Below are 25,975 nucleotides of genomic sequence, written 5' to 3'. Positions count from 1 at the left end.
TTTATCTAAATGGCTCACCTTGTTGGTAGCAATCAAGCTACCTGGAAAATATTTGGAGGATTGTCCTTGCATCCTTTACCATCATGGCCAAGTTTAGGGTCTCCTGAAAAAAGTAAAACGCCTGAAGGAAATGATTGGAAACTATACCAAAGACATAATCTGAAGACCTGTTGGTTTGCTAATATAATTTTGGTTTCTAAAAAGCTAGCACATGTATTACGTCTGTTTCATAGCATGGAGTATATAGAGATAACTGTATTCAGCATACTATTATTTCCCAGGTTTTCAATATCTGAATAGCACTCCAATTCAGCTTTGGGTGGGAGGTTGTGTGACTCCAATGCCTCCTCATAAAATTGTATTAATTCTACTCTTGTTGACTTCACTTTTTTTGTTTGTTTGTTTTTTTGAGACAGAATCTCACTTTATCAGCCAGGCTGGAGTGCAAGGCACGATCTAGGCTCACTGCAACCTCTGCCTCCTGGGTTCAAGCAATTCTGGTGCCTCAGACTCCCGATTAGCTGCGATTACAGCCATGTGCCACCACGCCCAGCTAATTTTTGTATTTTTAGTAGAGATGGGGTTTCACCATGCTGGCCAAGCATGAACTACCATGCCCAGCCAACTTTAACTTTTTAAATTGTATATATTGAAGGTTATATATACACCTTGATGATTTAATATACATATATAGTGAAATAACAATCATAATCAAGCTAATTAACATATCCATCACCTCACACAGCTACTTTTTTATCCCCCTACATTAAGAATGCTTCTACCTTCTTGGCCAGGCAGGTGACTCACACCTGTAATCCCAGCACTTAGGGAGGCCCAGACAGGAGGATCAGGTGGTCAAGAGTTCGAGACCAGCCTGGCCAATATGGTGAAACCCCATTTCTAATAAAAAATACAAAAATGAGCCGGACATGGTGGCGTATGCCTGTAATCTCAGCTACTAGGGAGGCTGAGGTAGGAGAATCACTTGAACCTGGGAGGCGGAGGTTGTGGTGAGCCAAGATCAAGCCACTGCACTCCAGCCTGGGTGACAGAGCAAGACTCCATCTCAAAAAAAAAAAAGGAAAAAAGAATGCTTCTACCTTCTTAGTCAATTACAAGTTTACAGTACAGCATTTTTACCTATAGTCATCATGCTATAATTAGATCTCTGGAACTTATTCATCTCATAATGGAGAATCCATATCCTTACTCAAAATATCCCCATTTTTCTCTCCCCTCAACCTCTATTACTCAACCACCAGTCTACTTGCTGCTTCTATGAGTTTGACTTTTTTGAGTCCATACAGAAGTAAAATCATACAATATTTGTCTTTCTGTATCTGGCTTATTTTACTCAGCATAATGTGCTCCAGGTCAATCCATGTTGCCCCAAAGGGCAGGGTCTCCTTCTTTTTAAGGCTGAATAATATTCCATTGAATGTATATACCACATTTTGTTTGTCAATTCATCCATCAACGGACATTTTGTTCCGAAATCTTGGCTATTGTGAATAATGCTGCAATAAATGAGAGTGTGGTTATCTCTTTAAGATCCAGATTTCAGTTCCTTTGGATAAACACCCAGAAGTAGAATTACTGGATAATATGGTAGTTTCATTTTTAATTTTTTGAGAAATCTCCATACTGTTTTCCATAATGGCTATACCAGTTTTCTTCCCACCAACAGTGTACCAGTATTCCCTTTTCTCCACATCCTCGCCAATACTTGTTACCTTTGGTTTTAATAATAGTGTATAATATTAGTATATATAGTATAATACAATAGTGTATATAGTAAATATAGTATAATAATAGTGTATAATAGGTGTAAGGTGATATATCATTGTGGTTTTGATTGCATTTCCTTAATGATTAGTGATGCTGAGCACCTTTTCATATGACTGGTGGCCATCTGTATGTCTTTTTTGGGAAAATATCTTTTCAGACAGTTTTCCTGCTTTTTAGTCAGATTATAACAGTCCCCTCTTCCCTGAAGGGGATACCTTCCAAGACTTCCACTTGATAGCTGAAACTGCAGATGGTATCCAACCCTATATACACTATGCCAATCCATTTAATAACCGAAACGGCTATTTCATCAGGCAGGGCAGGATGGCATGATATTTCATCATACTACTCAAAATGGTGCAAAATTTAAAACTTATAAATTGTTTATGGCTGAGTGCAGTGGCTCGCGCCTGTAATCCCAGCACTTAGGGAGGCCGAGGTGGGTGGATCACGAAGTCAGGAGTTCGAGACCAGCCTGGCCAACATGGTGAAACCCTATCTCTACTAAAAATACAAAAATTAGCCAGGTGTAGTGGCACATGCCTGTAATCCCAGCTACTTGGGAGGCTGAGGCAGGAGAATCGCTTGAACCTGGGAGGCAGAGCTTGCAGTGAGCTGAGATCATGCCACTGCACTCCAGCCTGGGTGAAAGAGAGAGACTCTGTTTTAAAAAATAAATTGTTTATTTCCAGAATTTTCCATTTAATATTTTGGACTGTAGTTGACTGAGGGCAACTTAAGGAAACTGTGGCTAACAGGGGACTATTGTATTTGGTTTTTTGCTATTGAATTGTATGAGTTCCTTATATACTTTGGATATTTACCCCTTATCAGATAATATGATTTGCAAATATTTTCTCCCATTCCACTGGTTGCTTTTTTTGTTGATGGTTTTTCCTTTGCTGTGCAGAAGTTTTTGGTTTGAAATAGTCCCATTTAGTTCTTTTTGCTTTTATTACCTGTGTTTTGGTATCATATCCGGAAAACTATTGTCAAGATCAACGTCAAGGAGCTTTTTCTCTAGGTTTTCTTCTGGAACCTTTATAGTTTCAGGTCTTATGTTTAATTCTGTAACCTATTTTGAGTTGGTTTTTGTGTATTGTGTAAGAAAAAGGTCCAATTTCATTCTTTTGTATGTGGATCGTCAGTTTTCCCAACACTGTTTATTGAAGAGACTATCTTTTCTCCATTGCATATTCTTGGCACCCTTGTTGAAGATTAGTTGACCCTAGGGTTTCTTTCTGGGCTCTCTATTCTGTTTTATCAGTCTATGTGTCTATTTCAAAGGAGAGCTGACATTGTGAGAATCTAATTGACACTATGAATCCCTGTAATAACATTTCAACATACTTCCTGGGTCAGTAAACCCTGAGAAACAAACCTTGTTAGTCATTAAGATAACTTAAATAATACAATAAACAAAAAAAAGAACTCTCAGAACTTCGTAGGATAAGTGGTTTAAATGCCAACAATAGCTCTTGGGTACTACTGAAGCATCCACAGATGAGAGGTTAGTTCTATAATAGTTCTGTTATTCCCACCAGTAGAGTATAGGGCATAATTCAAGTCAGGAAGCTTTAATTTACTTTATGTTTGTCAAAGGCCTATACAACATTGTAAATAAAAAATTTGCCAACAACCAAACTGGTTATTCCTTATTCTGATGCAATGGATTCATATTTTGTGCCTTTGGAATGGGTTTCTGTGATATAAAAAGCTTAAGTCATACTGTAAAATAATAGGTCAAATTTTCTGAAGAGAATCTTGATTTGGATCACTGAACTCACCTGGTGCCTAAGAGTTGTATTCCAGCGTGCCCCAAATGTCAGAATCAAAACAAATAGGCAAAAATTGTATTAAGTATTAAAAGTAAGTGCTTTATTTTAAAATAACATATACTCTATTAGAAGTGGGCCTGGAAAATAATGGGCAATGAAAGAATTGGTGAGAGAAAGCGAACGGCTGAAATGAACCTCGTAAAGCACTCTACAGTGACCTCTATTCTTGTGTTTCATCTTCTTCTAAAATTGTACACTACTTAATGGCAAACATGATGCCTTTTTCTTCCACACTAGTTAGAACAGTCTCTGATACCAATAAATGGTAAACATAGCTAGCTAGCATTTATTGAGTGTGTCTGGTTCTTTAATATACATTATCTTTACTCCTCTCTATACATCCTATGTGGCAGTATAATTAGCCCCAGTTTACAGACAAATTGAGACCCACAGACATTTTATGATTTAACTGAGATTTTATAGCATCTAAGTGATTGAGCCAAGATCTGAACACAACCCACCCTATTCATTTACAGAGTAGCATTTAATACATATTTGTTGAATTAATCAATGTTTTTGTGACTTAAGAATAAGGACTTATTCTGATTATAGAAATCCTTTCATTCAACTCATACAATTGTTATTATAAATACAGCATGAAGAAAAAAAAAGGAAGTCTAAGTTAAGGAGTTAATGATCTCATTTGTATGGTGCTTCTAAATAAATTTAACACTGTTATCTAAATCTATTTCAAAATTATTTTGTATTCTTATGAGAAAAGGAAATATTATATGTAGGGAGATAAAATGTTACAGTTAGAAGAGACTTTCAAAATATTTTCTCAGTCTGTATTTCCAGGATGGAGATTTACTTATTCCCCTTCTTCTTCTTCTCCCCCTCCTCTTGTTCTTTTATTTATTTATTTATTTATTTATTTTTAAGACAGGGTCCTTCTGTCACCCAGGCTGGAGTGCAGTGATGCAATCACAGCTCACTGCAACCTTGAATTCCTGGGCTTAAGCTATTCTCCCACCTTGGCCTATCAAAGTGTTGGGATTACAGGCATGAGCCACAGCCCCAGGACTACTCTTCCTTTTTGACTTGATTACCCCCCTTTAAATAAACTATATATGAAATTTTATGGTTTTGGTTTTTTTTTTGTTTTGTTCTGTTTTTGAGATGGAGTCTCACTCTGTCACCCAGGCTGGAGTGCAATGGCACCATCTCGGCTCACTGCAACCTCCGCCTCCCAGGTTCAAGCGATTCTCCTGTCTCAGCCTCCTGAGTAGTTGGGATTACAGGCAACCGTCACCACACCCAGCTAATTTTTCTATTTTTAGTAGAGATGGGGTTTCACCATGTTGGCCAGGCTGGTCTCGAACTCCTGACCTCAAGTGATCCACCCACCTCAGCCTCCCAAAGTGCTGGGATTACAGGCATGAGCCACCATGTCCAGAGAAATTTTATGATTTACTGCAGCCAAATCTATATGTCAGTGATTTTAAAACTCAATGCTATTTTTTTCCTTTTTTTTGGTATTATATAACTTAAATCCAATTTTGGATCTAAACATAATGATTTTAAGTTTTTTAACAACAATTTTCAATTTGTGGTCTAATAGCAGGTTTGGATGGGGCTTGTGTTCTGGAAGACACAGTTTTGATGCTTTTAATATCCTGCTGTTGTTAAATAGAACTTGAATGGGTGAAAAATGAAATGTGGACAAAAACATATTGCATTCTCAAAACACTAAATATAGATATTGGTACATAAAATTTGAAATTAAGGCAGATTCTGGAAAACTGACTCCTAACAGTAAATCAAAAGGGACTTTTTGTTGCTATTTGGAAAGCATTTTCATAAAATTAAAATGAAGAATACAGCAAATGTAACCACTAGGAAAATACTTTCTTCACTTGCCTTCCATGACATTCTACTCTCTTGATTTTCTCTTCTCCTTCTCCTTTGCTGGGTCCTCCTTTTCTTTCCATCTCTTCATGCAGGACTCCTCCAGGGTTCAGTCCTTGATCTTCTTTTTTCAGTTTTCTATCTACACTCATTCTAATGGTTTGAAATACTATCTATGTGCCAATTACTTCCAAAGTTTGATCTTTAGCCCACACCTCTCTGTCCTGCTGCAGAATCATACATCCCAACTGACTAGTTGACACCACCAATCAGATCACTAAAAAGTATCTCAAACTTAACATTTCCAAAACTGAAATCTTGATCTTACCTCTCAGATTTGTTCCATCTGAACTTTCCCGCATTTCACCTGATGGTAACTCCATCCTTTGAATCACTCAGGTCGAAAGTCTTGGAGTCATCCTTGACTCTTTCATGTCCTCCCTTCAGTTCCATCAGTAACTTTACCTTCCAGAAGAATCACTTCTCAACCACCTACACAAGACTTACCCTGGTTCAGGCCACTATCATTTCTTCCCTTCTTCCACACACCCTGCCCCTGCATAGGCTCTTCTCAAAAGAAGATTCTGACGCTTTTACTTTATTTTTATTTATTTTTTTTGAGAGGGTCTCACCCTCTCACCCAGGCTGGAATGCAGTGGCACCAACATGGCTCATTGCAACCTAGCTTTCCAGGCTCAGTGGATCCTACTGCCTCAGCCTCCTGAGTAGCTGGGACCACAGATGTACACCATGCCCAAACATATATATTTTTTTTTACTTTTTGTAGACATGGGGTCTCACAGTGTTGCCCAAGCTGGTCTTGAACTCCCGGGCTCAAGCAATCCTCCTGCCTTGGCCTCCCAAAGTGCTAAAATTACAGGCATGGGCCACTGCACCAGCCTGATACTTTTAAGATGTTAAGATCATACCATTCTTTTCCTCAAAATTCTATAAGAGATCTGCATCTCATATAAAATAAAAGCCAAAGTCCTTACAAAACCCTACACCACCTGTCCAATCGCAACACTTCTTGCCTTTCCTGGCTTGCTACTGACTAGGAGCATTGGAGCTGGCTGTTTGCTTTGCCAGGACAGCTTTTCTCCTTGATAACCAGCTTTTCTCAGATTAACAGCTCTTCCCTCAGATAACTAGTTTAGCCCATTACCTCCTTCAAATCTTGGCTCAATGTAACGTTTTCAATGAAGCCTACTCTGAGAATCCTATTTAAAATTGCAACGTACTTTGGGAGTCCAGGGCGGACAGATCACCTGAAATCAAGAGTACAAGACCAGCCTGGCCAACATGGTGAAACTCCATCTCTGCAAAAATACAAAAATTAGCCGGGCATGGTGGCACGTGTTTGTAGTCCCAGCTACTCAGGAGGAGGAGTTTGCAGTGATCGGAGATCGTGCCACTGCACTCCAGCCTGGGCACTAAAGCAAGGCTCCGTCTCAAAAAGATGAATGTCTCTTCATCTTCTTTTATCCTGTTCTATTTTTTTTCCATACCATGTCTTACTCTGTAGCTCACCATAATTTATTTGTATGCTCATTTTAGGTTTCCCTCAAGTAAAACGTAAACTAATCCAGGCACGGTTTTTGTTGTTGTTCCATTATTTTGAGGGCTGGGCACATAGATGCGCAAGGAGTGCCCAAACTCATCATCTCACTCTTTATACAGCTGGGCAAACTGCCTAAAGTTTCCTCAAGCCTCAGCTTTACTATTTTCTTGAATGGCTAAAACTCACAAAATACATCCAGCGTCAAAAACTTTGCGACCCCGGAAGTAAAAGGTTAAGGAAGGGGTTCACAGGAGAAGGCTATTTCCGTTTCCGTACGGAAGCAAAGGAGCCGACACCATGGCGAAAGCCGGGGATAAGAGCAGCAGCAGCGGGAAGAAAAGTCTAAAACGGAAAGCCGCTGCCGAAGAACTTCAGGAGGCTGCAGGCGCTGGGGATGGGGCGACGGAAAACGGGGTCCAACCCCCGAAAGCGGCTGCCTTTCCGCCAGGCTTTAGCATTTCGGAGATTAAAAACAAACAGCGGCGACACTTAATGTTCACGCGGTGGAAACAGCAGCAGCGGAAGGTACGCGAGAGGCGGGGGCTGCCGGGCGCTTGCGCGTTGTTCCTGACGCTTAGGGCGGTCGCGGGGCGCACATCTGTGGTTGTCTGCTGGTTTCAAAGTGTTCTCTGTGGTTCCGTGGGAAGGGTGGCGTCGCGGCCCACGTGTTCTGGCCCCCTCGCCCTAGTTTGGAGACTCTAGGTTCAGCCTTTTGCCTGAGCGTCAAGGTGGAAGATTTTCTCGATAGGCTGTTTCCTAGGACGCTAGATTCACAAGGAAAGCTGTAAGGCCAGTTGGCTTAGTAGTGAAAACTACGCCCTCCTGGCCCAGAAGGCAAAAGTCTCAGCCCTTTGGTCCGTCTAGGTAGCGTTGGTTAATTTGCAGAATCTGAAATGGAGGCAGTACGTAATAAATCCAAAATACTGCTTCTCTGGTTCCTGCAGCAGCTCCTTACCGAAATTAGTACTGTAAAGTTTCTGGTAATTGTATTTGTTCTTTTCAGCCTTATCCTTATACGTTTCTGGTAGGTAAACAAACTGAAACGTAAAGAGGTTTAAACGACTTGCCAAGGTCGCAGTGCCCATTTCTGGTTAAATTGCAATTGGAAGAAAACGTTTGCTTATTCTAGCACATCGTAGAAGTTCACACAGTATTATTATTATGTGTCTGCCTCGTCTTACTGGCCCTTCTGAGGCCCGGGACTGGTTCTTACTCATGTTCAGTGTCAAGGTGCTGTTTCAATACATACAAGGGGCGTTTAACTCATTCTGGTATGCACGTATTGGGGAGGGATGTCCTGGAAGACTTATTGGAGCTATGATTTCTAATCTGAAACCTGATGGATTGAGGATCAGTAGGTGCTGGGGAAAAAATATTTTTTATTTTGTCAAGCATTCTATCTAGAAATCTCCAGAAGAATATATAGATTGACAATACAAATACAGATAATCTTAATCCACCTTGCAAACTCTTACTAAATTTTAGAAGTATATTTTGATTATAAAATATGTGAATAACTGGTGATGGTTTTATGGAAAACAACCTGAAAACTCAGCTCCCATTCCTATTTTTAGTGCTTTTCAAGAGAAGCAAGCAGCATAACCATGGTCGTCTTTAGGATGCAACCAGTTAGGCACAACAAAACACAACGGAAACCATCACATTTTGTACTTTAATTAATTTGAGGCTTTATGGAAAAAGATTAAGCTACTCAAATTTTAAATGTTCAAACTTGCCAGTTTAGATTTTTTTAAAGGATCAGGTCTTTGCTAAAGAACTCTTATTGATTGGCCAGCTCATTTGGCTTACAGTAATTTAGGTAGAAAACTCCATGTCCAGATGCTTATTTCAGTAGATTACAAAGACCGCCCAGTTCGAGTATTCATAGCATTAGTAATTTGTAGTTTCAGTATGTGTTTGTGATATAACTGGTTGTTTCTCAGTATTGTTCTCTTTTTTTTTAACCCTTTAGGAAAAGTTGGCAGCTAAGAAAAAACTTAAAAAAGAAAGAGAGGCTCTTGGCGATAAGGTAAATAAAATTTTTAGCTGTTTGCTTTCTATCTTACATTAGGGAATCCTTCCTGATATTTAAGTTGGACTACTTTCTTTTAAAATGTATTATTACATATTTCAGATGTATGAAGAAATACAAAAGTAATATAATAAACCTCTTTGTATCATTTACCCAGCTTAAGAAATAATGCATTAGCAAAGAATGTTGGAAGCCCCTCGTCTGCTTCATAATTGCTTTTCCCTCCGAAGATAACCACTCGTGAAATTTTTGATTATTTTTTCCATGCACTTCTTTTACCTTTACTATGTATGTTTGTGTACCTATACAGTAACACAGTGGTGGTATTTTGCATATAACTTTGTGTTTCAGAGGTCAACACCTCTCCCTGACTTTGGGAATGGGGAAGCTCCCCAGGTTAGGCCTGGAGCTTGGCTCTTGTCATGTGAAGCAAAGATTTTTGGTCGGGCAAGGCTGGGGAAGGACAGGACAGATCCTCTTCTGGAGTAGGGTGATAAGGGTGTGTTAAGCTTTAGAGCTGGTACAGAGGATATGAACCTGTGAAAAGTGAGAATGGGGAGTGGGAGGACGGTGAGGATTATGGCAAAGAAAAGAGCAGATAATGCATCAAGAAAGAATTTGGCTGTATTTGTGGTACTCATAAGAAGTGAAATCTTTATTGAAAAAATATTTTAAACTACTAAATGCTCATACATTATTGCATAGCTAAGTTATTTTTATTTTTGGTGTATTTATAGTTACTCCTAGGTTATGATTTATTTTTGCAAAATTTTGAAAACATTCATGTCTCTGCCTCCCATTCAAGTAAGTTACCAAATAAGGGTGTTTGAGGAAGGGAAAAAAATGTAAAGACTGTGTACAAACTAAACACTCTACTATTTCATACATTCTTTGAATAGTATTAGGTTAAACCATAGAAAATTGTCAATAGTAGACTGTTTTGACCTGCAGTATCCTAGTATGTCAAGCATGTTAGTCTCTTTTTAACTCTTTTGTAGTCAGTCTATTACAGCAAATTAATGTTATGATCACCATTTGAAAATACCACCATTCTTGTTTTTTGAGATGAAAGATAACTTCTTAAAATTGCCTCCTTTAAAAAATGCTTAAAATGTAATATTTGTTTCATAGAGTAATAAATGCTAGTTTCAGTTTGTATTTTCTTCATAGCTCTGCTAGTGTACATATATTTTGAATTAGTTTTAATGTACTCTTACAATTCTGTGTTCTACTTCTTAGCAATTCATTTACACCATTTCTTCGTCTAAGCTGAGTATGCATGATTGCTGATCCTAACAGTATTCCATAATGTTGATGTACCGTAGTATGTTTAGTCATTACCTTGTTGAACATTTGCCCTGTTTGCTGTTTATTTGCATTATAAATAGGGATACTATGTATTTCTTTGTTCAAATTTCTCCCCCATTTACATTCCTGAACATAAATACCCCAAAGTAAAATTACTAGGTCAATGGATAACAACTAGACTTTTGTTAAATATTTCTGAGTAGCTTCCCGAAAGTATTGGAACAAAGTCATGTACGGATGTCGCTTTGTTATTTTTTTCTTTTATTTTTCTCCTGTTTGATGTGTTTCCCCCTAGTAGATAATTATCTTGATCTCTATTTCTTCTCCTTGTTACTTCTGCACAGTTTTAAGCCTTTTCATTCAGTGTTGGCCATTCTTCTAGTATGTGTGTGTCTCTGCCCAGATTGTTAAAAAAAAAAAAAAAAAGCCTCTTATTCAATATTGTTATTAGAATTGATGTAGCAATAGAAGTAGATTGATATGAGGAACAGATTAAGTTTGGGGTTATTTGTAGCTTTCTGTTATTTTTTTCCAACCGTAATATAATTAATGTAAAATCCTTCTAAAATGTAATCCCTTCTCTTTTACTTAGGCTCCACCAAAGCCTGTACCCAAGACCATTGACAACCAGCGAGTGTATGATGAAACCACAGTAGACCCTAATGATGAAGAGGTAATGTTAGAAGTCTTAAATTAGTTTGAATGATCGCATATAATTGATAAATTATATGTTTTTATGTTGATATTTAAAGTGCTGGCTGGCCAAGTTGCATAATGGACTGATTCAGCTAAAATGTTGGCATATTATCTTATTTGGTGTAGATTATTTCATAATTGAATTTCCCAATAATGCTATAGAAAAATTCTATAAAAATTCTAGGTAAACTTTTACATTTGTCATATAATCCCTGAATGGTATTTTGGAGGGGTTTTTTTTGTTTTTGTTTTTGATTTTGTTGAGACAGAGTCTTGCTCTGTCGCCCACGCTGGAGTGCAGTGGTGTGATCTCGGCTCATTGCACCCTCTGCCTCCCAGGTTCAAGCAATTCTTCTGCCTCAGCCTCCTGAGTAGATGGGATTACAGGCACCTGCCACCATGCCTGGCTAATTTTTGTATTTTTAGTAGAGATGGGGTTTCACCATGTTGGCCAGGCTGGTCTCAAACTGATCACAGGTGATCCGCCCGCCTTGGCCTCCAAAAGTGCTGGGATTACAGGCGTGAGCCACCGCGCCTGGCCTGGTGGTTTTAAAAGAATTCCTCGTACTATAGACTTTTTTAGTATTTGTTAGACATTTTGATACCTAAGAATAACATTTGATGCTATTTTTTGTATTCTCATAAATGTTAGTTTCAAGATAATCTTTCACTTTGCATATTCTCCTTAGATAGTTGGCAACAGTGCAGAAAAAGAAGCAAGATTTTAAAACTATATTTTTAAAAGTTTTGTAAAGGAAATTTGGTTTCGAATGTCTGTTTGCTTTGAAACAGTGCTGCTATCAACATTCTTTCTCATATCTCCTGGTATAGTCATACACTGATTTCTGTCATTCTTTAAGCAAATGTTTATGGATTTGCCTGCATCATACTGGGATCTGTTTTAGGGATTTGAGATCCATCAATACACAGAATAGTCACACACATACACATACACACACACAACTTCTACCCACCCAGAGCTTACATTCTAGGAAGGGAGACAAACAGTAAACATAATGAAATAAATAAGTTAGACATATGTTAGCCAGTGATAGCTTACTAAAGGAAAATAGGATAAAGGAGATTCAGGACTACCTGGAGTAGAGAGGGTTTGCAATTTTATGTAAGTAAGGTGTTTGTGTGTGTATGCATTTTAATTTATTTTGACATTATTTCAGACTTAATAGAAAAGTAGGAATTTGTACATACCCTTCACCCAGACTTCCTAAATATTCCCTCTTAAATAAGAGTAAGTGGCAGACATGGCGCCCCTTTATTCCTATATATCTCATTTTGTTTTTTATGAGCACAGTTAGCAAAATCAGACATTGATATTGGTATTCAATATTATCTATTCTATAGATCTTACTCAGATGTCACTAGCTGTTCCAATAATGTCCTTTTTAGCCAAAAAAAAAAGTCCCAGGTCATACATTCCATTGTAATTACTCTTTAACTTCCTTAAATTTAGAACAGTTCCTCAGTCGTTTGCTTTTTGTGACATTGAGATTTTTTGAATAGTATAGACCAGATATTCTATAGAATGTACCTTAATATGAGTTCGCCTGGGGTTTCCTCTGATTATATTCAGTTTATGTACTTTTGACAGAAATACAGGTTGAGTGTCCCTTGCCTGAAATGCCTGGGACCAGAAGTCTTTTTTGTTTTTTTTTTTTCTCCGAGGTGGAGACTTGCTCTGTTACCCAGGCTGGAGTGCAGTGGCATGATCTCGGCTCACTGCAACCTCTGCCTCCCAGGTTCAAGCGATTCTCCTGCCTCAGCCTCCCAAGTAGCTAGGATTACAGGCACCCAGCTAATTTTTGTATTTTTAGTAGAGACAGAGTTTCACCATGTTGGCCAGGTTGGTCTCAAACTCCTGAACTCGTGATCCACCTGCCTCAGCTTCCCAAAGTGCTGGGATTACGGGCGTGAGCCACCGCGCTTAGCCGGACCAGAAGTCTTTTTGGATTTCAGACTTTGGAATATTTGTGATAGATAATGAGGTATCTTGATGATTTGACCCAAGTCTGAACACAGCATTTATTAATGTTTCATATACATCTTATACACATAGCCTAAAGGTAACTTTTTTATTTTTGGAGATGGAGTCTTGCTCTGTTGCCCAGGCTGGAGTGCAGTGGCACAATCTCTGCTCACTGCAACCTCCACTTCCCTGGTTCAAGCAATTCTGCTGCCTCTGGAATAGCTGGGACTACAGGCTCACACCGCCACACCCAGCTAATTTTTTGTATTTTAGTAGAGACGGGGTTTCACCATGTTGCCCAGGCTGGTCTTGAACCCCTGAGCTCAGGCGATCCTCCCACCTTGGCCTCCCAAAGTGTTAGGATTACAGGCATGAGCCACCCCACCTGGCGTAAAGGTAACTTTTATACAATATTTTTAATGATTTTGTGCATGACACAAACTTTTGACTGTGACCCCATCACATGAGGTGAGGTGTGGAATTCCCCACTTGTGGCGCCATGTTGGTGCTTTATCAAAAAGTTTTGAATTTGGGAATATTTCAGGTTTTGGGTGTTTTTGGATTAGGGAGGCTAACCTGTGCCATGAATATTATGTTAAGTCCTTTTTCAGTACTTCTTACCAAGAGTTACCTGATAATTTTCTCATACTGGTTATGTTTACCTTGATCACTTGGTTAAGGTGGTGCCTGCCAGGTTTCTCCACTCTGAATTTACTGTTTTTCCCTTTGTATGATAATTAGTAAGTATTTGGGGAGGAGATAACTTGAATGTTACTCCTCACCTTGCACTCATTGTAAATCATTTTTTCCAGTTTGATAAGTGAGAAATTGTATATCACTGTAGTTTTAATTTGCAGTTCTCATTTTGAATGAGGTTGAACATCTTTTCATATTTTTTTCCCCTTCATTGATTGATTGTGTCTCTTGCCCATTTTTCTACTGGGTAGTGATTTTATATAGGAAAGTCAGGGTAGGCTTTATTGAAAAATTGACCTTTTAGCAAAGACTTGAAGGATGTGAGGAAATTAGCCATCTTTGGGCAAAAAGAGCCCCAGAATGAGAGAACACCCAGTGCACAAGCTCCCAGGCAGGAGTGTATCGAATATGCTTTTTAAGAATAACAAGGAGGCCATTGTGACTGAAATCAAGCAAGGGAGAGAATTGTAGAAGAGGTCCTAGGAAAGTATGATGAAGAGGAAAGACCAGATCAGTGACTTTGTTGGCCGGTATGAGGACTTTGGTTTTATACTTAGTGAAATGAAGAGCCATTGGGTGGGTTAGAATAGAAGAATGATGTGGCCGGGCACAGTAGCTCACGCCTGTAATCCCAGCACTTTGGGAGGCCGAGACGGGTGGATCACGAAGTTAGGAGATTGAGACCATCCTGGCTAACATGGTGAAACCCCATCTCTACTAAAAATACAAAAAATTAGCCAGGTGTGGTGGCGGGCACCTGTAGTCCCAGCTACTCGGGAGGCTGAAGCAGGAGAATGGCGTGAACCCGGGAGGCGGAGCTTGCAGTGAGCCGAGATCGCGCCACTGCACTCCAGCATGGGCGACAGAGCGAGACTCCGTCTCAAAAAAAAAAAAAAAAAAAAAAGAATAGGAGAATGATGTGATCAGACTTAATTTTTAAAAGTAGTTGGCTGCTTTACTGAGAATGTAGCTGGAGAGGTAAGTAGAGAAAGGAAGCTACTAAACAAATCCAGGAAAGAAATGATGGGCTTTCATCATGACCTGGGCCAGGGTAGTTACAATGAAAGTGGTGAGAATTGATCTGATTCTAAATATTTGTTCCCCTGGGTATGTTTTGAAATCAGAGCTGCTTCAATTTCCTGACAAATTGGATGCGGAATATGAGATAAACAGAGGATTCAGAGATGGTATTAAGGTTTTAGACTGAGCAAATTAGAAGGATGAAATGGTCATTGACTAGATGTGGAAGACTGAGTGAAGGAGATTTAAGGGGAAATCAAGAGTTCAGTTTTGCATATATTATGTTTGAGATGACTCAAGAGTTTTTAGAAGAGATGTCAAGCAGGTAGTTGGGATGTGAGCTTGGAATTCAGGAAAGAGGTCTTGACTGGAGATAAATTTGGGGGTAACAGGCATATCAAGGGTGTGTGTACATAAAGGTTTCCCTAGAATGTTTACCTACAGTAGGATAATTTTGAGTCATGGAATGTGTAAATGTTTAACTTTACATAATTGTACCAAAATATTTTTCAAAGTAGTGGTTGTATCATTTTATACTTCTGTGGTACAAGAGTAGTGTTCCTGCTCATCCACATTCTAACCAACTCATGGTATGTTCACACTAATGATAAAAGGCTGTCTCATTGTGGTTTGAATTTGTATTTCCTTGTTTTCTAATGCTGAGCATCATTTAATATAAGTTGTTTTCTTTAGAGATAAGCCAGTTCATGTCTTTTGCCCAGTTTTCTATCATGTAGTATATTTTACGCATTTGTGGAACTTCTCTATATAATTTGGATACCAATTCTTCATACATATTAAAGAAATCTTCCAATTCATGAATTCTCTTTTTATTTTCTATGGTGTCTTTTGAGGACCAGGACCAGAAGTTCTTGATGTAGTTGAGTTTTTGAAAAATTAGCATTTAAAGCTTTTTATGTAATATTTAAGAAACTTTTCTCTTTCCTGTGATCATAAGTTCTTCTTTCCTTCTAAAATAATTAAAGAGTTGCCTCTCGTATTTATTTACTTAATTGTCAGGAATTGTTTTCTGTTTGGTGTGAGAATGGAAACCAGTTACTTTCCTTCCTGTCTCCCACCCCAACCTGTCCTTTTGCATATATATATTTTGAATTAGTTTTAATGTACTCTTACAATTCTGTGTTCTACTTCTTAACAGTTCATTTATATATAACCAGTTTATCCAGTACTGGTTATATATAACCAGTAGTTATATTTTTGGAGTAGTGCAGCCTTTCCCCACAATGAATTGTAATGCCATGATATATATCAAATATCTATATATGCTTGCTCTTTTTCTGGGCTATTTGCTTGGTCAGTTTGTCACTGCATCATTACTTAATTATTTAGCTTCCTAATAAGGCTTCATATCTATAAGGGCAAAATGCTTCTTTCACTCCTGCCCCTAAATCCCCTCTCTTCAGATGTGTTTTGGCTTTTCCTAGGCCTTTGCTCCTCCATATAAATTATAAATGGCACTAAATCAGATCAATTTGGGGATATGTATGTATGTATATAATATATATTTCTTTACTTAGGTCTTTTTTAAATAGTGAAATGTATTTCATGTATTTCGTAATTCTCTTCATGGAAGTTGACACATAAATCTTGCTAGAGCTATTCCTGGGTATCTTACAGTTTTTGTTGGTGTAAACTGCATGTCTTTGAAAATTGTTTTGTTAGCCAATTTATAAAAATGCAATGGATTTTTGAATAGTGATGTTCTAACCAGTAGCCTACCTAAATTCATTTCTAATTTGTTGGGATATCGTTTTCATTTTTCTGTTTAGATAACCATTTCTGCAAATGACAGTTTTCTTATTTTGACCCATTTTTCTCCCATTTTTGTGCCTGCTAGAACTTCTAGCCTAATGTCAAATAAATAGAAAAATCAATAGTGCCATCTTTGCCACGTTCCTGATTTTTAAAATAATACTTCCAATGAGTCATCATTAATATTTGTGTCACTAGAGATAGATTATTATGAGTTAAGGGTTAAGTAAATTTTACTTATTCTTATGATTTTGTTTTGTTTTGTTTGTCATGAATGAATGTAGAATGTTATTAGATGTTTTCTTTGCAAATATTGAGGTGATTATGTGGCTTTTCTCTTACTGCATTAAACATCATAACCAAATTGGATTTATTAATTCTTTGCTTAGAATTAATTATATCTGTGTTCATGAGTGAGACTACAGTAATGTCCACTTTTCGTTCCTAATATTATTTTATTTTGGCTTTTTCTCTTTTTTAAATCAGTTTTTACCAAGATATCTATTCTCTTAGTCTTTTCTGAGTACTTTCTTTTTTGATCCTGTTGAATCTGTTTTCTAGTTCATTTATATCTCCTTTTATCTTTATTATTTTCTTCTGCTTCCTTTGAGTCTATTCTGTATTTATTGATTTGCTCAATATATATTTTTTCTAATATGAGCAGGTATAGCCATAAAACTCTTTCAGACTACCACTTTTGGTATATTCCACAAATTTTAAAAGGTACTACTTTGATTAATGTTTAAATCTGAGTGTCTCTCAATGGAAGATTTGTCTTCTCGTAATTTCATTAGTTTTTTTTGGTTCTTTTTTTGTTTGTTTGTTTGTTTTGTTTTTTTGTGGTTATTGTTTTTACTAACCAAGTTGATGAGGGAAATGAAAGTAGTTCAAGAGTAAACACATCTCAGTTTCTGCCCTGAAGTGATTTCTGACAATTTTATTCAGTTTTGTACTTGTATTTTACACAGGAGAAATCCACGCATCCATCCTCTTCATGTGTCCATTAACGTCAGTCCTTCCTAGTCTGTCTTTAAAGCCCCTATCAGCTAGGTACTCAGTGTCCAACAGTCCTGCTGACGCTACTTTTAGAATTCTGGCCCAGTAGAGTATTTATTTGATGTAAAATTATTCCTCTTCTCTGTTCTCAGGTTGCTTATGATGAAGCTACAGATGAATTTGCTTCTTACTTCAACAAACAGACTTCTCCCAAGATTCTCATCACAACATCAGATAGACCTCATGGGGTGAGCACATTGATTAATTTAGTTCTTGAATTCTTAATTTTCTTATTACTTCTATTTAAAGTACTCTGTTCAGAAGAGTTAAACCATTAGTTAATTGCCTTAAAGAATGCCTGTCACTAAGTAAATAAAACGTAGCTCTGGTAATATGATGTAGGTTTACTAAACATGATTCTTCAAGATAGGATTTCTCAACCTCAACATTGTTAACATTTTAGCTGGAGAATTCTTTGTTACGGTGAGCTATCCTGTTCATTACAGGATGTTTAGCAGCTTCCCTGGCCTCTATGCTTTAGGTGCCAGTAGCAACCACACACCACTACCACTACCATCAGTCATAACCATCAAAAATGTCTCCAGACATTGCCAAATGTGTCCTCTGATGGAGCAGAATCGCCCCTAATTGAGAACCACTGCTTTAGGATGATCAGCCTTTGATAAAAGAGGACACACTGTTCAAGTTTCATGCTTTCCTCAATGTTGCTTTCTATTAATCATAATAATAATTATTTCTTTCCTTATGAATATGTACCACATAAGATTTTTATTCTTTTTTGAAAACTATTCAAAATTTTTGTTATTTTGTTTTGCAGAGAACAGTACGACTCTGTGAACAGCTCTCCACAGTTATACCAAACTCACATGTTTATTACAGAAGAGGACTGGCTCTGAAAAAAATTATTCCACAGTGCATCGCAAGAGATTTCACAGACCTGATTGTTATTAATGAAGATCGTAAAACCCCAAGTATCCTTTTTTTTTTTTTAAGGAGGTTTTCCTGTCCTCTCCCTCACCCCCCTTAAAAATATATTTAAAAGAATAAGGAAATATTGCCTATAACTTTCAGAAAATAATTTTTTTATCAGAAAATTGTATCTCTTTCCAAGAGTCTATAAACTGATTTTTCCTTTGTATTCACCAAACATTTATCAGGCACATGCTACAGCCAAGAGATTGTTGTAACTCTTAGTAAAAGATGCAGAGATAAAACAAGAGACAACCAGGAAATTCATAGGTGGAGTAAATGGATATGTAAACTGACAAAATATAGTGTGGATGGTACAATTAAATAGAGAAATGCAGGATATAGTGGGGACCCTGTGACTGGTACAAAGTCTGCCCTGGGAGGAAGGACTTCCCATAGAAAGAGATGCTGAAGCTGGATCTAGATGGATGAGGGTGAAGGAGGGGAATAAGGCAGAGAAAAGCGCTCAGTGCAGAGGGACTACCATTTGGAAAGAGAGGAAGGAAAGGGCTGACCTAGTTGGGGATCTGCATATGGTTTGTTGTGGCTAGATTTTACATTGCCAGAGGTGGTATCACAGGATTAAGTTTTTGAGGTAGAGACTTGGGCCCATGTTATGTGTGTGTTCCAGTCTAAAACTTTTTCTGTGAGTCTCAGACCTGAGACGAATGTGTCACCTGAACCCAAGGTATTTTTTCCTGTTGAGATAAGAGATTTGATAGAGGATATCTAGGTTTGTTATTATTGTTGCTGTTTTATTTATTTATTGAATGATGGCTATGAGTTCAGTAACCTTAAAGATGACCAATTGAATGAGTCATCTTTATGATTTTTAATTTCATTAAAATAAAATTATAAAGAATTTGCAAAATAGGGACAAGACTTTCTGTGCTGCCAGAATAACATTTTATTTCTAATATCAGTGAACACTCTATTAGTGGTTTAAAAGGCTGTTTTTAAAAAATCTAACTTTTATGACTTTAATTGTTATCAATATAACTTACTTTATCCACTTGTACTAGTAGCTTTCCAGAAACTACTATAACAAGCTTTGTAATGTGTTTTGTTGGCCATATTATAATTTGGCTTAACTGGATTAATGTACCAAAATATCTAAAATCTCTTGAATACTTAACTACTCCAGAAAAAAAATATTTTTAAGGTAGTTGCTGCCTCTTTTTCTTTTTTTAAACTGCCTCCACAAAGTGGCAAGGTCTGTTTTCCTCTTTTTATTTTTGGCAGTTAAAAAACAACTGTCATCACTTTGAGGCCACTAGTAACTCTGCTAAGAAGCAGGCATTCATCAATTCAATAAATGTTCTATCCCTATTTTATCCAGGGTGTTTTATATAGTCACACAAATTTCACTTTTACCATCTATTGCCTTTAAAAAGTTTACATTTTCTGGCCGGATGCGGTGGCTCACACCTGTAGTCCCAGCACTTTGGGAGGCCTAGGCCAGCAGATTGCTTGAGGGTCAGGAGTTTGAGACCAGCCTAGTCAACACGGCAAAATCCCATCTCTACTAAAAATACAAAAATTAGTTGGGCGTGTTGGTGCATGCCTGTAATCCCACCTACGTGGGAGGCTGATGCACTAGAATTACTTGAACCCGGGAGGCAAAGGTTGCCATGAGCAGAGATGGTGCCACTGCACTCCAGCCTGGGTGACAGGGCAAGACTCTGTCAAAAAAAAAAAAAAAAATGGTGATTCCTAGAGACTTAGCATGGGTTCAGGAATAAAAATCACAACTCCTAATGGTGACACATGGGGGGAAAGTTGAAAAAACAGGATTTAGCCTGTGGGAAAGTAGATTCTAGGAACATGGCGTCTTTCTTAAGACCATTGGAGGGGCTACTGTGTGGAAGAGTAGTGCTGAATGATGAAAGTTAAAGGGATATACTTTTTTGACTTATTCTAAAATAGAATTTCATCAGCTGTCTAAACTGTAGAAACCTAGTAGTGGCGTTGAGTTAGGGCAGCTGTGATATCAAATACAGATTCCATTATTTTCTAGTTTTGTGATTTTAGTCAAGTTTCTTAGCCACTCAATTTCCTCATTTTTTAAATGTGGGAAATAATACCTATCTTTAGAGTTCCCACAAAGATCACATTAAATGTGTTATGTTTATAAAGCATAGTGTCTGGCACATGGTAGGCATTTTAGTAAACGTGGTATAGTGCGAAGCATGTAAACTTTATCTGTACAGACCTATATCCTCTATTCATTATTTCTAAATGGGGAACTACTGGTATTTGAGGTAGGGTAATTATTTGTGCTACACTCTTGGCAACTTCCAAGATGGTTTGCATTCCTGGCCTTTGGATTCTAAATGCCAGTAACACCTCAGTCATACTGACAAACAAAATGCCTCTGTACATTTCCAAATGTGAGCAGCTGTCAGCAGAGGGCTTAAGCTAGGTGCAGTCCCACCGTGGTTGAGATCTGCAGTTGCCTTAGTCTGATTTACTTAGGCTAATTTACTTGACCCTCTTCAGCCTCTTTTCCTCATTACTGAAATAGGCATGATGACTCCTGTTTTATGTGATTTGTGTTAGGGATTAGCAGTAATGTAAATAAAGCCTCTTGCACAATGCAGGTACGTGGGAAAAGAAGTTATTTAGAAACTGGTAAGTTTGGGTTTTGTACTTTGCTTTTGACACAGACCACAATTTAGTGGGAATGTTCTAGAAAGGATTTAAGCCTTGATTTGGGCGTTGGAAGAAATGACTTTTATATCTCCTAGACCCCTTAATAAATACTTTTGGCTGTATTTCATGAAGTTTAGCCTGTGGTGAATCTTTTAAAATGATAGAATTCAAATGTTTGCTGATAATCTGATGCATGGTAGGCACTACTATCAAAAAAAAAAAAAAAAAAAAAAGATCTGCCTGCAGTCCCAGCACTTTGGGAGGCTAAGGCAGGTGGATCACTTGAGACCAGCCTGGGCAACATGGCAAAACCCTTTCTCTACAAAAATTAGCTGGGCATGATGCCTGTAGTCCCATTTACTTGGGAGGTTGAGGTGGGAGGATTGCTTGAGCCCGAGAGGCTGAGGCTGCAGTGACCCATGGTCGTGCCATTGCACTTCAGCCTGGGCTGCAGAGCGAGACCATCTCAAAAAAAAACAAAAGAAAAAAATTCCCATCCCTACCTAAGTTTTAACAGATTAGTTGGGAAGAAAGGTGTTTTCCTAACTCAAATAAGTGATGAGTGCTGTGGTAACATAACTGAGAAGATTTAGATCTTAATTCTGACTACATAAAAAGGTGACATTTGAAGTAGACCATAATAGATGAGTAAAACGTTGCAGGTATTCAAAATAGCAGAAGCAAAAAATGCATGCTAGGATTCACATATATAGTACATAAGACTGTGAGTGCCTACCAGTTAGGAAACAGGCTTGATGTGGGCATAGGGTAAATAGGTTGAAAAGGTAATTTGTGGCCACATTATGAGTCTGATACTAATGTCTTTTTTCTGTAGATGAGTCTGTGATGAGAGTAGTATGAAATTAGCTACAGCTGTCAAGACTGTGAAGGTATCTAGTTTGTTTTTCACTTAGCATGTGAGAAACTATGGTACAGATATAATGAAACAGCTGAGTCCCATAGCTGGTTACTTATAGAACCAAGGCCTAAGTCCAGACTTGATTTTACAATCTGCATTAGGAGATGTACTTGAGATGGTGAGAAAAAGGTCAGAACAACCACAATACTACCTTAATAATCTAGGTGGAAAATCTTGAGGACCTCACTAAGACAGTAAGGGTAAAGAGGATGCTAAGTGAGAACTTCTGAAGGTAAAAGCAGTTAAGATTTGGTGGGAGAGGGAGAAGTTGAAGATACCATAGCTTCTAATCTGGAGGAATGAGTGTTGATGCCATTGTAAAAAGATGGCAACATCTGCTTTGAAAGATACATATTAAATGCAGATAGACTTGAAACCATCTGATTCTGGCCTATTAAGGTGTTGAATCAGATGAAATGTGTTTGAGAATTTCTCCTAAACTAGAAAAGCATAATACAAAGTGAAAGCCCTGTCCATTGTCATTAATATGCCTGCTTGTAATGCCATTAAGCAATAGCCAAGAATTACTCATGAAAAGTAAAGGTGTTTCAAGTGAAGGTCAGATTGTGCCACAAACTTGAAGAATATTATATAGGTAGCAACCTTAGTTTGCAGCACCCAGGACTTCTAGAGTCCTTGGGCTGCTAGTCCTGCTGGTTGTAGGTAGGTGATCTCACATTTCATTTGTAGTTTAGCGTGTCTAGCATAATTCTCAGTTCATGGGAAATGACAGTCAGTGAATGGCTATTAATTGGTTCGTTGATTATAATTTGGGGTACAGTAATCCTAAGTAAGGGGTGATCTCTTGCAAAATACTAATAACCTTAATTTCATAGAAGAAAGTTTAGGAGTCTGGTCTCATGGGATGTTATTCAAAGTTGACAGCATATCGTGACCATACAAATGTATAAAAGTGACATTTTGGGGTTATACATCTTTAGAACATGGAGGTAAACTCATACTCTATTTGCAGTGTTACATGATTGTAGAATCACATCCTATTTTACTCCTGAGAGTAGTGGTCAATTAAATAGCTTTTTTTCACCTACTTTAGTTTAGGGTACCTTAAGATACCCTATTGAGCGTGATTAACTATTATATTGTAAAAAGAGAAAAAAAGGACTACTCTAGGTTAGTCTATATTCTTGAAAGATTTTGACTGATTTTGAGCTTTTGATATGGTAGGAAAATGTCACTTCAGAGGAATATGTACATCTGCCTATTCACTTGGGTAGATTTTAGGGGCCTTTGGATGTAGAGGACCAGTTATTTAAACAATTAGATTTAGATTACAGAGTTCAATGTGTTTTTCTTAACTTTTATGAACAGATGGACTTATTTTGAGTCACTTGCCAAATGGCCCAACTGCTCATTTTAAAATGAGCAGTGTTCGTCTTCGTAAAGAAATTAAGGTAAGTTTTATACATTTCTTTGATTGGCATTGATCTCTTCACAATATTTATTTGATTAATAGATGCTGTATCTTATAGCTCTAATTTATTTTAATAATGGCATTTGTTCTCCTGATTAGAGCAGTTTTTAATCCATCAGTTCTCTTGGGAGACTGTGGTTAAGTTACAGCCGGCAGGTAATAGTCTTCATTACTATGAAGCAGGTTGATTTTCTAATAGGATTTTTTTGTTGTTGCATTCAGTGCATATTAAAATAATTTTAGATACATCTTATTTCATGGGCTTGATAAGCCATCTGTGGTAGTTTGTCACTAAAAGATACATTTTGCAAATTTGTCATGTAAATTTTGATACTTGAAATTGCATTGGGACGTATTGCCAATTAGCTTAGCCCATTGTGATATTTATTTTTCATTATTTTTCTAGAGAAGAGGCAAGGACCCCACTGAACACATACCTGAAATAATTCTGAATAATTTTACAACACGGCTGGGTCATTCAATTGGACGTATGTTTGCATCTCTCTTTCCTCATAATCCTCAATTTATCGGAAGGCAGGTTGCCACATTCCACAATCAACGGGATTATATATTCTTCAGATTTCACAGGTGAGGAAGGTAAACTCATTGAACTTTGATTTCAATTATGAAATATATTTTCAACATGAACTAATTTTCCAACATATTATAGCAAGTATCATACAAGATAAAATGAATTATCTTTTGAACCCTGTCATAATATTAAACAATAGCTCATTCAGACTAATTTAACTCTTTTTGTCTTTGAAGATACATATTCAGGAGTGAAAAGAAAGTGGGAATTCAGGAACTTGGACCACGTTTTACCTTAAAATTAAGGTCTCTTCAGAAAGGAACCTTTGATTCTAAATATGGAGAGTATGAATGGGTCCATAAGGTATGTGCTTATTGTTTAAAAAGACTAAGTAATTTTTAAAGTATGGGATAAGAGGGTGGGAAGAGAGAGAGCATCAGGAATAGCTAATGGATGCTGGGCTTAATACCTAGGTGATGAAATGATCTGTGCAGCAAACCACTATAGCACGTTTACCTATGTAACAAACCTGTACATCCTGCACATATACCCTTGAACTAAAAAAAAAAAAGATACAATATCTGGGTCTGGTGATTAACCTTGGCTCATCTGAAGTATAAACATTAGTGGTTCTCAAAGCGGGACCAGCACCATTACCTAGGAACCTATTAGGAATGAAAATTCTTTGGCCCGCAGACCTACTCGATCAGCAATTTAGGGGGTGGGGCCCAGCAGCAGTCTGCTTATAAGCCTGTGTTATATGTGACTCTACTACACGTTTCTTGAGAGCTATCGATAGTTTTCTTAGAAGTTTGGAGATCATCATCTTAAATCATAAATGAAAACTTTTTTGTTGTTGTTTTTTTTTGAGACGAGTCTCAGCTTTGTTGCCCAGGCTGGAGTGCAGGGGCGCCATCTCGACTCACTGCAACCTCCGCCTCCCGGGTTCAAGCTATTCTGCCTCAGCCTCCCAAGTAGCTGGGATTACAAGTGTGCACCACCACACCGGCTAATCTTTTCTATTTTTAGTAGAGAAGGGGTTTCCCCGTGTTAGCCAGGATGGTCTTGATCTCCTGACCTCATGATCTGCCTGCCTCGGCCTCCCAAAGTGCTGGGATTACAGGTGTGAGCCACTGTGCATGGCCTAAAACATCCTTTTCTATCTAGTATAAGCAGTACTTCACTTAGTAACATTTTATTTTAAAATCACACACACAGTAACTGCCAACATCTTTTATATTAGACCGAAGACTGACTATTCGGGGTCTCGTACAAACCCGGTTTTTCAGCGCTAGTGTTACTTATGAAGATCTAGGGACGTTAACTTTTACTATCTTACCTGAATTGTTAATTATATTTTTGTTTTGTTTTCTTCCTCCACTCCCTTGCTTTCCACTTTCAGCCCCGGGAAATGGATACAAGTAGAAGAAAATTCCATTTATAAAGTACTGAGAGAATAATATTGGATTTTGCTGAACAGGCCTATCTTGAACTTTGGTAAATTATTTTTGACAGAATACTCTTTTCAAAATGGCATTTGCTGATTTCATAAACCTTTCACGTCTGGACGAATTACCAAATGCCATGAATTGCCACTGTGTGTTTATGTAGAAAATACAAATAAAAGTTATTTTGATGGCTTAGGTTTCCTTAAACTTAGTTCTCTTGTTTTTGGGTAACTGTGAATAATTAAGTTGGAATCAAGATTCAGATTAACTTTCCTATTTGCATAGAACACGAGAGGAATAAAATGGTTGGTAAATATTGGCTAACCCTTGATTTTTATACCAGATTAATCTTGGATTCCCAGTGTCTGGCACAGTTTTAATAGCTTAAATGGAGGCCAGGTTTCTGGATGTTTTAACATTCTCTTAAGCCTTCAGAAGGGTAAAAAATTTAAAGCAAAATGA

At 37.7% G+C, this 25,975-nt stretch overlaps 1 protein-coding gene across 1 annotated transcript; it reads left to right on the top strand.

Annotated features, from left to right (window-relative positions):
• The first annotated feature begins 5,105 nt into the window (after nt 1-5,105).
• RPF1 (ribosome production factor 1 homolog) lies at nt 5,106-25,720 on the top strand. Its single transcript, XM_003805279.7, has 9 exons — nt 5,106-7,560; nt 9,008-9,064; nt 10,968-11,048; nt 17,693-17,788; nt 18,379-18,532; nt 23,431-23,513; nt 23,940-24,121; nt 24,302-24,428; nt 25,468-25,720. Exons 1-9 carry the CDS (start codon nt 7,333-7,335, stop codon nt 25,507-25,509), a joined length of 1,050 nt encoding a protein of 349 aa, XP_003805327.1. The 5' UTR covers nt 5,106-7,332; the 3' UTR covers nt 25,510-25,720.
• Nucleotides 25,721-25,975: the final 255 nt, after the last annotated feature.

The sequence above is a fragment of the Pan paniscus genome, chromosome 1 (assembly GCF_029289425.2).
Source record: "Pan paniscus chromosome 1, NHGRI_mPanPan1-v2.0_pri, whole genome shotgun sequence".
Classification (NCBI taxonomy): domain Eukaryota; kingdom Metazoa; phylum Chordata; class Mammalia; order Primates; family Hominidae; genus Pan; species Pan paniscus.
Note: the sequence above shows the minus strand (reverse complement) of the source record. Positions and strands in the feature narration are given on the sequence as shown.

Bases quoted from the DNA above. Each gene is read 5' to 3' on its own strand.
- RPF1 (XM_003805279.7), top strand. From the start codon at position 7,333: ATGGCGAAAGCCGGGGATAAGAGCAGCAGCAGCGGGAAGAAAAGTCTA. The intron at 18,533-23,430 runs GTATCCTTTTTT...TTTTATGAACAG, and splicing joins TGAAGATCGTAAAACCCCAA to ATGGACTTATTTTGAGTCAC. The intron at 24,122-24,301 runs GTGAGGAAGGTA...TTGTCTTTGAAG, and splicing joins ATATTCTTCAGATTTCACAG to ATACATATTCAGGAGTGAAA.